At 48.9% G+C, this 14955-nt stretch overlaps 1 protein-coding gene across 2 annotated transcripts in view; it reads left to right on the top strand.

Moving 5' to 3' along the window:
* LOC146866404 (serum albumin-like) overlaps positions 1-14955 on the top strand; it is a 462125-nt gene that overhangs the window by 190723 nt on the left and 256447 nt on the right. For both annotated transcript variants that reach the window (XM_085636474.1, XM_085636475.1), the window contains exon 6: positions 5272-5369. In XM_085636474.1, the coding sequence (XP_085492600.1) occupies positions 5272-5369 (98 nt within the window). The remainder of the gene's footprint in view (positions 1-5271; positions 5370-14955) is intronic.

A 14955-nucleotide genomic window follows, 5' to 3' on the forward strand; every position in this document is an offset into this window, starting at 1 on the left:
GTTTAAATTGTGGAAAAGTAGGTCGCACACTGCTCGTCACACCAGCAAGTTGCCCCAAAGGACTGTGGGAAATGTAGTGGCGACGGCGGGTACACCTATGCCACGGAATGTAAATAGAACAGTATGTGTTGCGTTAGCCATCCCTGGACACGTGTTTCGAGGTAGTTGCCTCTCGTCAGCAGGGAGCAGGTCAGTGTAAAGGGGTGCCGTGTGGACTGCCAAAGTGTAATTAAAAGCAGGTCAAGTACCTCTCCTGGCGCGCAGGTGCAGATCCAAGGCTCGTCAGCCCATTAGCTCAAGGAAGCCGTTTAAATTGTGGAAAAGTAGGTCGCACACTGCTCGTCACACCAGCAAGTTGCCCCAAAGGACTGTGGGAAATGTAGTGGCGACGGCGGGTACACCTATGCCACGGAATGTAAATAGAACAGTATGTGTTGCGTTAGCCATCCCTGGACACGTGTTTCGAGGTAGTTGCCTCTCGTCAGCAGGGAGCAGGTCAGTGTAAAGGGGTGCCGTGTGGACTGCCAAAGTGTAATTAAAAGCAGGTCAAGTACCTCTCCTGGCGCGCAGGTGCAGATCCAAGGCTCGTCAGCCCATTAGCTCAAGGAAGCCGTTTACATTGGCAACTACCTCGAAACACGTGTCCAGGGATGGCTAACGCATACACATACTGTTCTATTTACATTTTGTGGCATAGGCGTACCCGCCGTCGCCACTACATTTCCCACAGTCCTTTGGGGCAACTTGCTGGTGTGACGAGCGGTGTGCGACCTACTTTTCCTCAATTTAAACGGCTTCCTTAAGCTAACGGGCTGACGAGCCTTGAGTCTGCACCTGCGCGCCAGGAGAGGTACTTGACCTGCTTTTAATTACATTTGGCAGTCCACGCGGCACCCCTTTACACTGACCTGCTCCCTGCTGACGAGAGGCAACTACCTCGAAACACGTGTCCAGGGATGGCTAACGCATGCACATACTGTTCTATTTACATTTTGTGGCATAGGCGTACCCGCCGTCGCCACTACATTTCCCACAGTCCTTTGGGGCAACTTGCTGGTGTGACGAGCGGTGTGCGACCTACTTTTCCTCAATTTAAACGGCTTCCTTAAGCTAACGGGCTGACGAGCCTTGAGTCTGCACCTGCGCGCCAGGAGAGGTACTTGACCTGCTTTTAATTACATTTGGCAGTCCACGCGGCACCCCTTTACACTGACCTGCTCCCTGCTGACGAGAGGCAACTACCTCGAAACACGTGTCCAGGGATGGCTAACGCATACACATACTGTTCTATTTACATTTTGTGGCATAGGCGTACCCGCCGTCGCCACTACATTTCCCACAGTCCTTTGGGGCAACTTGCTGGTGTGACGAGCGGTGTGCGACCTACTTTTCCTCAATTTAAACGGCTTCCTTAAGCTAACGGGCTGACGAGCCTTGAGTCTGCACCTGCGCGCCAGGAGAGGTACTTGACCTGCTTTTAATTACATTTGGCAGTCCACGCGGCACCCCTTTACACTGACCTGCTCCCTGCTGACGAGAGGCAACTACCTCGAAACACGTGTCCAGGGATGGCTAACGCATACACATACTGTTCTATTTACATTTTGTGGCATAGGCGTACCCGCCGTCGCCACTACATTTCCCACAGTCCTTTGGGGCAACTTGCTGGTGTGACGAGCGGTGTGCGACCTACTTTTCCTCAATTTAAACGGCTTCCTTAAGCTAACGGGCTGACGAGCCTTGAGTCTGCACCTGCGCGCCAGGAGAGGTACTTGACCTGCTTTTAATTACATTTGGCAGTCCACGCGGCACCCCTTTACACTGACCTGCTCCCTGCTGACGAGAGGCAACTACCTCGAAACACGTGTCCAGGGATGGCTAACGCATACACATACTGTTCTATTTACATTTTGTGGCATAGGCGTACCCGCCGTCGCCACTACATTTCCCACAGTCCTTTGGGGCAACTTGCTGGTGTGACGAGCGGTGTGCGACCTACTTTTCCTCAATTTAAACGGCTTCCTTAAGCTAACGGGCTGACGAGCCTTGAGTCTGCACCTGCGCGCCAGGAGAGGTACTTGACCTGCTTTTAATTACATTTGGCAGTCCACGCGGCACCCCTTTACACTGACCTGCTCCCTGCTGACGAGAGGCAACTACCTCGAAACACGTGTCCAGGGATGGCTAACGCATACACATACTGTTCTATTTACATTTTGTGGCATAGGCGTACCCGCCGTCGCCACTACATTTCCCACAGTCCTTTGGGGCAACTTGCTGGTGTGACGAGCGGTGTGCGACCTACTTTTCCTCAATTTAAACGGCTTCCTTAAGCTAACGGGCTGACGAGCCTTGAGTCTGCACCTGCGCGCCAGGAGAGGTACTTGACCTGCTTTTAATTACATTTGGCAGTCCACGCGGCACCCCTTTACACTGACCTGCTCCCTGCTGACGAGAGGCAACTACCTCGAAACACGTGTCCAGGGATGGCTAACGCATACACATACTGTTCTATTTACATTTTGTGGCATAGGCGTACCCGCCGTCGCCACTACATTTCCCACAGTCCTTTGGGGCAACTTGCTGGTGTGACGAGCGGTGTGCGACCTACTTTTCCTCAATTTAAACGGCTTCCTTAAGCTAACGGGCTGACGAGCCTTGAGTCTGCACCTGCGCGCCAGGAGAGGTACTTGACCTGCTTTTAATTACATTTGGCAGTCCACGCGGCACCCCTTTACACTGACCTGCTCCCTGCTGACGAGAGGCAACTACCTCGAAACACGTGTCCAGGGATGGCTAACGCATACACATACTGTTCTATTTACATTTTGTGGCATAGGCGTACCCGCCGTCGCCACTACATTTCCCACAGTCCTTTGGGGCAACTTGCTGGTGTGACGAGCGGTGTGCGACCTACTTTTCCTCAATTTAAACGGCTTCCTTAAGCTAACGGGCTGACGAGCCTTGAGTCTGCACCTGCGCGCCAGGAGAGGTACTTGACCTGCTTTTAATTACATTTGGCAGTCCACGCGGCACCCCTTTACACTGACCTGCTCCCTGCTGACGAGAGGCAACTACCTCGAAACACGTGTCCAGGGATGGCTAACGCATACACATACTGTTCTATTTACATTTTGTGGCATAGGCGTACCCGCCGTCGCCACTACATTTCCCACAGTCCTTTGGGGCAACTTGCTGGTGTGACGAGCGGTGTGCTACCTACTTTTCCTCAATTTAAACGGCTTCCTTAAGCTAACGGGCTGACGAGCCTTGAGTCTGCACCTGCGCGCCAGGAGAGGCTTTTGACCTGCTTTTAATTACATTTGGCAGTCCACGCGGCACCCCTTTACACTGACCTGCTCCCTGCTGACGAGAGGCAACTACCTCGAAACACGTGTCCAGGGATGGCTAACGCATACACATACTGTTCTATTTACATTTTGTGGCATAGGCGTACCCGCCGTCGCCACTACATTTCCCACAGTCCTTTGGGGCAACTTGCTGGTGTGACGAGCGGTGTGTGACCTACTTTTCCTCTCTATTTGTGCATGGTCTCCCACCAATGTGCGGGTGAATGAGAAGGAGAAGCAAGTTAAGGAGAGAACTTGAAGAAAAAGGTGAGGAAAAGTTTGCAGTGCCTCACGGGAGTAACACCAAGGGTGGTTACAGGCTGATACTCGCCTGCGTCCTCAGGGTCTCATCACTAGCATCTGCCAACTTAAAAAAATAATGAGATAGTGAGGAAAAATAAACTAAAAACGTGAAATACATTTTACAAGTGACCCTTAAAGGAAGACCGGGGTCTAACATAGAAACCCGGTGTGCCTAAACACACTAGCTATATTACTTTATTTCTCGCTGTGTGTCTGCTCAATTAAAACCACCCCACCAGACAGAGGAATACATACATGTCAAGATTGTGTTCAAATAGAAGTTGACAATCCACAAGCATGCAATTATTGTATTTTAAGGCACCACCGACACAACCCCCCAAATGCCAGACCCGGCCGGCACAGGTGAGAGCGGTGGGGTGGTGCGGGGTGGGGTGTGGGGGTGAGTTAATAAATATAAAAATCTAAATAAAACCACTTACCTTGTTCTCGCCTCATCTCCGACTCAGCGATGCAGTAAGCACAAGGTGAGTGGTATTAATTTTACCTATCCTATCGTCTGTCGACCCATCGCTCTTACCAGTGCCGGCTGCGCCTGGCCAAATAAATAGCTGATGTCTGAGAGATAATTATGCAATTTCAAACTCTCTAAGAACCTGCTTCGCTTTGAAGGTGTGTCCGATTGAGCAGCTTCTGTCAATCAATAAAAACCCTGAGCAGGATTGAATTCAAAGATAACTTCAAATATCATTGGATCATCCAAAGTCCCACAAGAAACTCTGCATGAAGGAAGTGAAAGCAGAGGTGCTGCATACTCCATCATCAGAGTAGGACCAGCGCAATAAAACTATGCATTTCCAATAAAATGGCTGTCAAAGCATGCGTCACTTGATTTTTGTGGATTGCCCAGTGTCTCTGGAGGACGTGCAAAATTAACTGAAAAATAGAAAAGCATTTAGACATACAACCACCTTATCGCAGATGCCCTGACTTTCGTTTGCAGCCATTTGGAATGTTCAGGAGCTCGGAGCAATGGTACCCATGATTGTTATTTGATGCTGCTGTGGGTTAGGGGGAGAAGAGAAAGTCCTTTATTCCAAAGGAAGGAAGGAATTGCAGCACCTTGTAACTACCTCTACTATAAATACCACCGATTGTCAGTTTTCATTAGGAAAAATGAGGAATTACTTGCAGAATGTTGTGCCTTTTGCACCAAATTCCTCATGTATCAGAATTTACGAAATTATTTTCACCCGTTCCATTTCAGCAAATCTGAAGAGAATTGTGGAGGTGTCGTGCTTAGTGCATTACTCGGAATTTGATCCCTATTTTACCCAATATCGGAATTTACCAGCCGAATTATGACTAGGGCCAAAGCGTTCCTGCCTTTCTCTTGAAAGGAAGTTTCCCTACCTGCCCTCTCTGCTGTCCGTGGATAGAAATTTGTGAAAAATTATATGATCAAGAATTTCAACGCTCAACCTACATGTTGCTCAAATGAATGAATTGAGTCACTGAATCAGCCTGGGCTTTACTCTTGATGTTTTTGATGTTTGGTTTTAATTCGGAGAGGAGTGAGGACAGAACTTTATTTCAGTGAATAGTTGACTATAATCTAAAATGAAATGTGTATATTTTGCTTGTCTTTCTTGAAATCTAGATGACAGCCCTCACCAAAGAGTTGCAACAAATGAATTCAATATATAAGAACTATTGCCGTTTGATCGACAAATATGGAGAAGGGACCTTCAAACCAATGTAAGATTTACCATGTTGATATTTCATGTCTGTGACAGATGAAAGTAATCAAAAAATATACAGGGAATACATGAATATTAAGAAGCAGCTCTTTGGCTATATTCGAGATAATAAATGTGATTGATGGATACACTGTGGTAAATTTCCCGTTACCGACCGGTATTTAGCCCTTTGCAATGGAGGAGGCTGGATTTAAGGATTCGGTAATTTACTGATTCGTTATTTTAAGGAATCGGTAAATTACCGAATCCTTAAATCGTATGCAGGGAGCACTCAAGTGAGTGCATTTTTGGTTTAAGGATTCGTTATTTACCACCAACTACAAGTTGGTGGTTAATACCGAATACCTTTCCAAAAGCAATTTTGTGCTTTGTTAAAAGTGCCATGTGGCGGGCTGTGCGCCACATGTGCACACATGCACGATTCAGGGGTACAACAGGGTGTCAATGTGACACCCTGCCACCCTTGAATATGCTCCCCCTATTACTGATTCGGTAATAGTGAATGGCTTCCCATTCATACCTATGGGCCTCCAGGCCCAAAAGGAATGAATGGGAAGGTATTCCTTATTACCGATTCGGTAAATACCGAATTTGTAATAACGAATACAGCACAACAATCCATAGAAAGCAATAGGCAGGGGACAGGACCATGCACATGGTTAACAGAGAACAGAGGGGAAAGAGGCAATGGTAGCTAGCTGACCATAATGGACAGACAGGAGAGAAAGCTGCAGCATAACAGACCATAAAGGGCAGGAGGGACAGATCAGGGGCATTACAATGGAACAGACAAACCAGGAGGGAGGGAATAGGGGTCTGCACATGGAAACAGAGGGCTGGGGGCAAGGGGGCAGGGCAGGAGCAGCAACATGACCATGGAGGTCAGGCAGGATGGGCACTAGAAACAAGACACACCATGGAGAGCAACAGTGAGACTATGATGGCATACACACAGACCATGGAGGGAAGGTGGGAGGGGTTCAGGGGCAGCTAGCGGACCACACAGGGAAGGTGGGAGGGGCCATGGCAGCACAGAAGACCATGCATGGCAAGCAGGAGGGTTAGTGGCAGCACAATGGCTATGATGGGCAAGAAGGAGAGTGCAGGGGCATGCACAAAGGACCATGGAGGATAGAAGGGAGGGTCAGGACCTGGGCACAGACAAGAGAGTTCAGGGGAAGGGGCCTCACAACAGACCGCGTGGGGCAGGCAGGAGGAGCAGTTGCAGCACAACAGACCAGGGAGGGCAGAAGGGTGTGGCAGTAAAATGGACCATGGAGGACAGGGGGAAGGGGATAGGGGCATGGCATGTGGACAGGCAGGGTGGAGGTGGCAGGGACAGGTTACAGTCAACTGACAATGCTAGGCAGGTGGGAGGGGAGTGGCAGCTCAACAGAACACTCAGAGTAGATAGGAGTGGCAGGTCCATGGAACATGGTGGGCAAAAAGGATGGAGCAGGGGCATGCAAAAAGACATCGGAGGGCAAGGGGAAGGAGAATAGGGGCAGCAAGCTAAGCACAGAGGCTAAGCAGGAGGTCAATGATGGGCCATAGAATTGGGCAATGGAGGGCAGGAGGAGTGGACTGGTACATCATGCTAAATGGAGGGCAGTGGCAGCACATCAGACCATGCATGGCAGGAGGGAGGAGGCTAGTCCATGGATTCAGACAACAGAGGATAGGGAGGAGGTGGATGGGGCAGCAAGCTAACTGTTCAGAGAAGGTGGGTATTAGGAACTTTATTGTTTTTAAAATGTGTGTCTGTGCAAACTACTCAAAATATGAACAAGTATGCAGCATAATCTCACTTTTATTCAGGAAGAAGAGGACGTTTGTGACTGTGACTTCGGGCTCACTTGGCAGAAACACCCCCTGACCCTCCACCCCCCATCGCAAAATGTAATGCCCGTGAAAAGGGTAGGTGGACGCAGTGTTATATAGAACATAGTCCTGAGAGCATGATTGAAAATGAAAACTAGATATGAAATGAAATGAAATGAAAATGTGACTTGTAGAGCGCTACAGTTGCCCTGAGGCGTCCAGGCGCTAAAAACAGATGGAGCCCTCTTGAGGTTACTTTATTAGGCATTAAACAGCAGGGTTTTTAGCTGTTTGCGAAAAGTAGTCAGATTGGGGTTGTTCCTCAACTGCAGGGGGAGAGAGTTCCAAAGTTTAGAAACATTATACGAGAAGGAGCGTCCTCCCGCTCTGGCTCTGCGAATTCTGGGGATCTCGGCCAGGGATGCTGTAGAAGAGCGGAGGGATTTATTAGGCCTGTAGGGAGAAATCAGGGGCCGATTGATGTCTGGGCCCATTTCCCAGAAAGTCTGGTGGGCAATGCAGAGCGATTTGAATTTTACTCTGTCCCTGACAGGTAACCAGTGTAGGGTCTTTAAGCTGGTTCTCACTGAGGTCCTCCGGGGGATGCCCAGCAGCGCTCTGGCAGCACAGTTCTGGGTGCGTTGGAGCTTTTGTAGGGTGTAATCCGGGGCTCCCAGGTATAGGGCGTTATTAAAGTCCAGACGGGATTGGATAAGGCCCTGTATAATTATCTGTTTAGCCTCGAAGCAGAGGAGGGGAAGGACTTTCTTGATCACTCTAAGGAGGCCAAAGCAGGTGGCTGAGATCTTAGTGGCCTGTGTGTTAAGGCTCAGAGACTTGTCAAGCCAGACCCCTAAGCTTTTGATGTTGTCTCTGGGGGGTGGGGCCACTCCCATGCTTGATGGCCAGATCGACTCTATGGAGACGGGGGAGGCTGTGCCCAGGATCATCAGCTCAGTTTTATCGTCATTCAACTTTAAGCATGAGCTCATCATCCACTTCTTTACATCCTCCAGACAAGCCGCTAGGTCTGGTGGCGCCTGGAGGCCGCTCTTCTCTGCCAGGGAGACCACCAGCTGGGTGTCGTCCGCATAGGAGATGATCTTTACACCATGCGGATGAACAACCTCAGCCAGTGGCCTCATATAAGCGTTGAAGAGCGTAGGGCTTAAGGAGGAGCCCTGGGGGACTCCGCATCCCAGGGGATGAGTGGATGAGCGTGATGTGCCATCGAAGACCTGAAAGGTTCTGTTGGACAAAAAAGAATTGAACCATGTCAGGGCATCTCCGGTCACTCCTAAGTCGGCAAGGCGGGTTAGCAAGATTTTGTGATGTACCGTATCGAATGCGGCACTTAGATCGAGGAGGATCACTGCCACTGATCCCCCTCGATCCAGAAGCCGTCTTGCCTCCTCAGTCACAGCCAGTAAAGCCGTCTCTGTCCCATGTTTGGTACGAAAACCTGTTTGGGAGGAGTCGAGGAGGTGGTTTTCCTCAAAAAACATTGTCAGAGTGGTATTGACATGTTTTTCCAGAATTTTCGATGCCCAGGGGAGTAATGAGATCGGACGATAATTACTGGGGTTGGCCGGGTCTAGGGAAGGTTTTTTCAGCAGGGCCCGCACCATAGCATGCTTCCATGTTGAAGGGACCGTCCTACTGGTTATGGAGGAGTTCATGAGCTCCAGGAGCGTGGGGAAAATAGCAGTGCTGGCAAGGTTTAGTGAGCCTGGGGGGGCAGGGTCGCACGGGGAGCCGGATTTTATTTGTTGTGCCAGTGTCTGTACGATTTCCAATGTTATCAGGGGAAAAGACTCCAGGCACTTGGTCGAATTTGAGGTCAGGTACGGGTTCTGGCCAGGGGAGTCAGAGGGAGGATTGGGGAAAGAGAGATAAATTTTGTTAATTTTTTGGAAGAAGAATTCCGCCAGATCATTGCATTTAGTCGGTGAGTTGTTGTTATCTATAACCGGAGGCGGGGGTTTGATCAGGGAGTTGACTATACGGTAGATTTCTTTAGATTTGGATTTTGCCGTGGTTATTTTAAGATTGTAGAAGGCAGCTTGCGAAGATTTAATGGCCAATTTATAGTTCCTGATCATTTCCCTGTAGGTGGCTTTTTCTTCAGGATTGTATGAAGCGCGCCACTTTCTCTCCTGCTTTTTACAGAGACGTTTGTGGTTCCTGAGCTCTTCTGTGTACCAGGGAGCTGTTTTGCTATGTCTCTTAGATTTTGGTGCGTGTTCTGGGAGGACCTGGTCCAGAGAGGTGGTTATCCATTCTTCATATTTTTTGTTGTTAGCAGTTGGGTCTTGGGAGAGGGAGGGTCTCATGGTGCAAAGAGCTTGTGCCCAGTTGTCAATAGGGAGTTTGGACCAGTTACGAGTTTTCCTAATAGTAAATGAGGACGAGGGTGGTTTACTTGTGGTCCAATTGAAGGCTATTAAGAAGTGGTCTGACCAGGGAAGTCTGGTTATGTTTCCCACTTTAAGCTGGTCACAGTTGCTGAAAATAGGGTCCAGCAGATGTCCCTTTTCGTGTGTGGCAGATGGAACCCGTTGCTCGAGTTGATATGCGGCCAAGCTTGACTGGGTCTCTTGTGCCGAAAGGTCTAGTGGGTTGTCAAAATGAATGTTAAAATCTCCAAGTAGGGAGAAATTGGAGGGAGAGACAACCGACTGAGAGGTCACAGAGAGCAAGGAAGTATTGAATTGTCCTATGGGACCGGGGGAGCGGTAGATGAGAATGCCGGTGAAACGGGCATTAGGAGAAAATTCGATGGCGAAAGAGAGGTTTTCGCAGTCCTCAATATCTTTCAATAAGTGACGACAGATATAGCTTTCTTTATATATAATCGCGAGGCCGCCACCTCTGCCCAGTGGTCGGTCTGCTCGTGCTATCTGATACCCTGGGATGATAGCTTGTGCTAGGTCTGGCTGAGAGTCTTGGTTCAGCCAGGTCTCAGTCAGGAACATTGCATCTGGAGAGTGTTCCTCTAATAATAGGGAGATCTCAAGGCAGTGTTTTACGAGGGACCTACAGTTTAAAAGAAACATGGAGTAATTAATTAACTCGCCTGTTGGTTTGGTGGTTGAAATACATAGGTCTAAATTGCAGTACTTACAGCGTCGAGGAATCTCCAAGGGGTGTAGCGCGTCCTGTAGTTGCACATGGCTATAGGGGAAAGGAGGAGTAGAAGGGGGCGTGGCCTGTTGAATGGGCGTGTCTCCCTCTGCGACAGCTTCCAATCAGCTGTGCGGGGTGCTGGCTGAAACGCGAAGCGAAGCGAGTGGTGGTGAATGAAGTGTTTTAAAATCGGACACAACACACACAAGTGAGCACAATAATACAATTTTAAAAAGGGTAGAGCGTCTCCCGGCTTTTCGCCTCAGGAGGGGTAGGTCTGTCTAAGCGCCGCTTTCAGTCAGCGCGCGCTTTTTGTAGTGGTTAAAGGGGGCGTGGCCTGTTGAATGGGCGTGTCTCCCTCCGCGACAGCTTCCAATCAGCTGTGCGGGGTGCTGGCTGAAACGCGAAGCGAAGCGAGTGGTGGTGAATGAAGTGTTTTAAAATCGGACACAACACACACAAGTGAGCACAATAATACAATTTTAAAAAGGGTAGAGCGTCTCCCGGCTTTTCGCCTCAGGAGGGGTAGGTCTGTCTAAGCGCCGCTTTCAGTCAGCGCGCGCTTTTTGTAGTGGTTAAAGGGGGCGTGGCCTGTTGAATGGGCGTGTCTCCCTCCGCGACAGCTTCCAATCAGCTGTGCGGGGTGCTGGCTGAAACGCGAAGCGAAGCGAGTGGTGGTGAATGAAGTGTTTTAAAATCGGACACAACACACACAAGTGAGCACAATAATACAATTTTAAAAAGGGTAGAGCGTCTCCCGGCTTTTCGCCTCAGGAGGGGTAGGTCTGTCTAAGCGCCGCTTTCAGTCAGCGCGCGCTTTTTGTAGTGGTTAAAGGGGGCGTGGCCTGTTGAATGGGCGTGTCTCCCTCCGCGACAGCTTCCAATCAGCTGTGCGGGGTGCTGGCTGAAACGCGAAGCGAAGCGAGTGGTGGTGAATGAAGTGTTTTAAAATCGGACACAACACACACAAGTGAGCACAATAATACAATTTTAAAAAGGGTAGAGCGTCTCCCGGCTTTTCGCCTCAGGAGGGGTAGGTCTGTCTAAGCGCCGCTTTCAGTCAGCGCGCGCTTTTTGTAGTGGTTAAAGGGGGCGTGGCCTGTTGAATGGGCGTGTCTCCCTCCGCGACAGCTTCCAATCAGCTGTGCGGGGTGCTGGCTGAAACGCGAAGCGAAGCGAGTGGTGGTGAATGAAGTGTTTTAAAATCGGACACAACACACACAAGTGAGCACAATAATACAATTTTAAAAAGGGTAGAGCGTCTCCCGGCTTTTCGCCTCAGGAGGGGTAGGTCTGTCTAAACTAGATATAGTGTAACTATGCACCAAAATCTGTGATATAAGATGAACCGGGGCATGAAATATAATATGCAATACATTGTGCGCAATGACAGATTCATTGGAGAGCGCGAGATAGCACAGGCACTAGCGCGTGCTATGCGATATGCACCTTGGAGTGTAATATGCACAGGGCAGTGTTGTGTAACCTAACTAGTCTCTAAAGTTGTAATATAAAATATGTGCTGGGGAGTGTAACGTTGCATATGCACTGTGACAAAGATATGGATCCCAGATTGTAATATGTATGGCATAGCGCTGTGCGTTAGAACATAGGCATCGAGGAAGGCACGTTAGATGGGGCAATATAACCCGTGCAAAGGCAAGTGTGGCATGACATATTCATGGGGTGGTGTTACAGTGCACATGGGTTAGAGAGTGTCATAGCATATGCACTAGCTGGTGGAATACAACACAGAGGTGTGTGGCACTCGGCGGGCACTGGTGGGTGTAACACAGCATTGGGCTCAGCCAGGAGCACGCTGTGACTCTCAAGTGAGGTTCGTCTCCTTTTCAGAGAGTAAAATAAAAAGTATTACACATCCGGCGGTGGATGTGTGTTTTATTAACCGTGAGGGGGGTTTCTTGCAAAGTTTGGTCGAATTTTTGTCGAATCCCCTTTGAATGGCTTGGTGTGCGTGTGTATTAAATGTGCCAGTCAATAGCTATCCATGTTTGTATAAATAAATGACAAGGGTGTCTACTTGGAGAATACCCACTGGCGGGGGCACCGGGATTAGGCACGGTACGGCGTCAGATACGTCAGAGCTTCACTAGCGGTGTAAATACATTCCACGTGGATTCATTGTATGCATAGTCGCCTTTTAATGAATATCACGCAAATCTTCATGGTGATAGGTACACGCGGTTTGTCCAGCATGTCCTAGGTGTTTCTATAAATATATATATTTTTTAAATAATAAAAAACAAAGGCCGGCCCCAGGAGATGGGGTCCCCGGGGCCATAAGTGGCCTGAGGAAGGGGGCAACGCAGACCCCTCCTAAAGAATAAAAAAAAAAAAAGGCCATGACCCGGGGGTTGGGGTCCCCGGGGCCGATTAAGGCCTTGGGAGGGGGGCCACGCAGCCCCCTTCCATATAAATTTTTTTCAACAAAAAAAATTAGGGTGCAGGCCCTGGGGGAGGGGTCCCCAGGGCCAATAAATTAGAAAAGGAAGGGGGGCACACAGCCCTCTGTCTTAAAAAAATAAAATAAATAAATTACAGGCATCGCGCCGGAAGCCATGCCCCCTCCTTACAGCACTCTGCAAACACGACCCCTGGCCAGTTGTAAGTTGGGGAATTAATTCCCCTTCAATACTGAGGGTCCCTGAGGCCAACTAGCCCACCAGGTATCTCCAGTATGCGCCAGGGAGCTGCGTTGCAGACAGGTGTTCTGAGGCCACGCCCCTTTTTACACCTCTATGCAACGCAGCTCTGTGGCGCTTACTGGAGGTACCTAGTGGGCTAGTTTGACCCTAGGGACCCTTAGGATTCAAGGGGACTTAATCTCTCAACTTAGAACGGCCACAGGGTGCGTTTACACAGTGGTGAAGGGAGGGGACGGGGCCTGAGGTGACGTGTGCAAACACGCCCTGTGGCGCGTTTTAAGTTGGGGAAATAATTCCCTTTCAATCCTGAGGGACCCTGGGGGCCAACTAGCCCACCAGGTGCTTCCAGTAAGCGCCACTGCTCTGTGTTGCAGCGAGGTGGTGCAGGCCGTGCCCCTTTTTACACCTCTCTGCAATGGCGCTTACTCGACGTACCTAGTGGGCTATTTTGCCCCTAGGGACCCTCAGGATTCAAGGGGACTTAATCTCCCAACTTAAAACTGCCACAGGGTGTGTTTACATAGTGGGGAAGGGAGGGGACGGGGCCTGATGTGATGTGTGCAAACACGCCCTATGGCGCTTTTTAAGTTGGGGAAATAATTCCCCTTCAATCCTGAGGGCCCCTGGGGGCTAACTAGCCCACCACGTGCTTCCAGTAAGTGCCACTGAGCTGCGTTGCAGAGAGGTGGTCCAGGCCGTGCCACTTTTTACACCGCTCTGCAACGCAGCTCTGTGGCGCTTACTGGAGGTACCTAGTGGGCTAGTTGGACCCTAGGGACCCTCAGGATTCAAATGAACTTAATATCCCAACTAAAAATGACCACAGGGCGTGTTTACACAGTGTTGAAGGGAGGGGACGGGGCCTGAGATAACGTGTGCAAACACGCCCTGTGGTGCGTTTTAAGAGGTAGTTTTAAACCCTGTCCTATTATATACTAGGGGCTTACAGAGGAGGTCATGCTAATCACAGGGGGGCCCCAATGCATAGTGTTCCCTAGTGTATGTAGGTGTTTTCACTGTATTCTGAGTGTCTTTTAACATAGCACTGGCTCTAGGACTGGTTAGTCAGACTCAGTTACCACCAGTATCCATCTGAAAAGTTGAGGGTACAGGATGATTTTGCAACAAGGCTTCTTCCTGCTCTTCTGTTTGTTCTTTCTGCACGTTATCCTTCTTCCTGCACTTTTCTTCGTCTTTGAGGACTTCTGTTGCTTCTTTCTGCATTTCTTTTTTTTCTTTCTGTGCGTTTTCTCTTCTTTCTTCACATGTCCTATCTCTGTAGGCATAGTTAGAAATTAGCATTTAAAAAACCTTTGAAATTCACTGAAAAAACCATAGGTTTCAGGCACGTTATAGTTAGGAATTAGCATTTAAAAAACCTTAGAAATTCACTGAAAAAAACATAGGTTTCAGGGGCGTTATAGTTAGCTGGACTTTTCACTCGTACAAAACCATTGAAATTCCCCCATTATAGTTAGTTCAGCTAACTATAACTTGCGCGCCCTCAATGCACTGCTGATGACGTCACATATTACATCACTCATGACATGGTCAGTGACATCACTCATGACATCACTGATGACATCTCAAATGACATCACTGATGACATCACTGATGACATCATCCTTGTGATAGAGTGGCAGACCTCCTTTCCCCCTAATATAACCTTTGATACACACATTCAAAAATAGAAACTAAAATTTTCAAAACAATGGACATACCAATACCAGTTACAACAACCTATTCAGTAATTCTAAGATCCACATACACATCCACTCATTCACCAACAGTCCTATACAGTCACTCAAACATGTACTCACTCATCATTTGTACTCATACACCTATACATCCTGTTACACAACGCCACTCATCCATAGAGTTACTCACACACATAGTCACTCATGCTAATAAAGAATCAAACATCCATTTACTTGCATATACAGTTATACACACGCCACCACACTTACTTCT

The sequence above is a fragment of the Triturus cristatus genome, chromosome 2_1 (assembly GCF_964204655.1).
Source record: "Triturus cristatus chromosome 2_1, aTriCri1.1, whole genome shotgun sequence".
In the NCBI taxonomy this organism is placed as follows: Eukaryota; Metazoa; Chordata; class Amphibia; order Caudata; family Salamandridae; genus Triturus; species Triturus cristatus.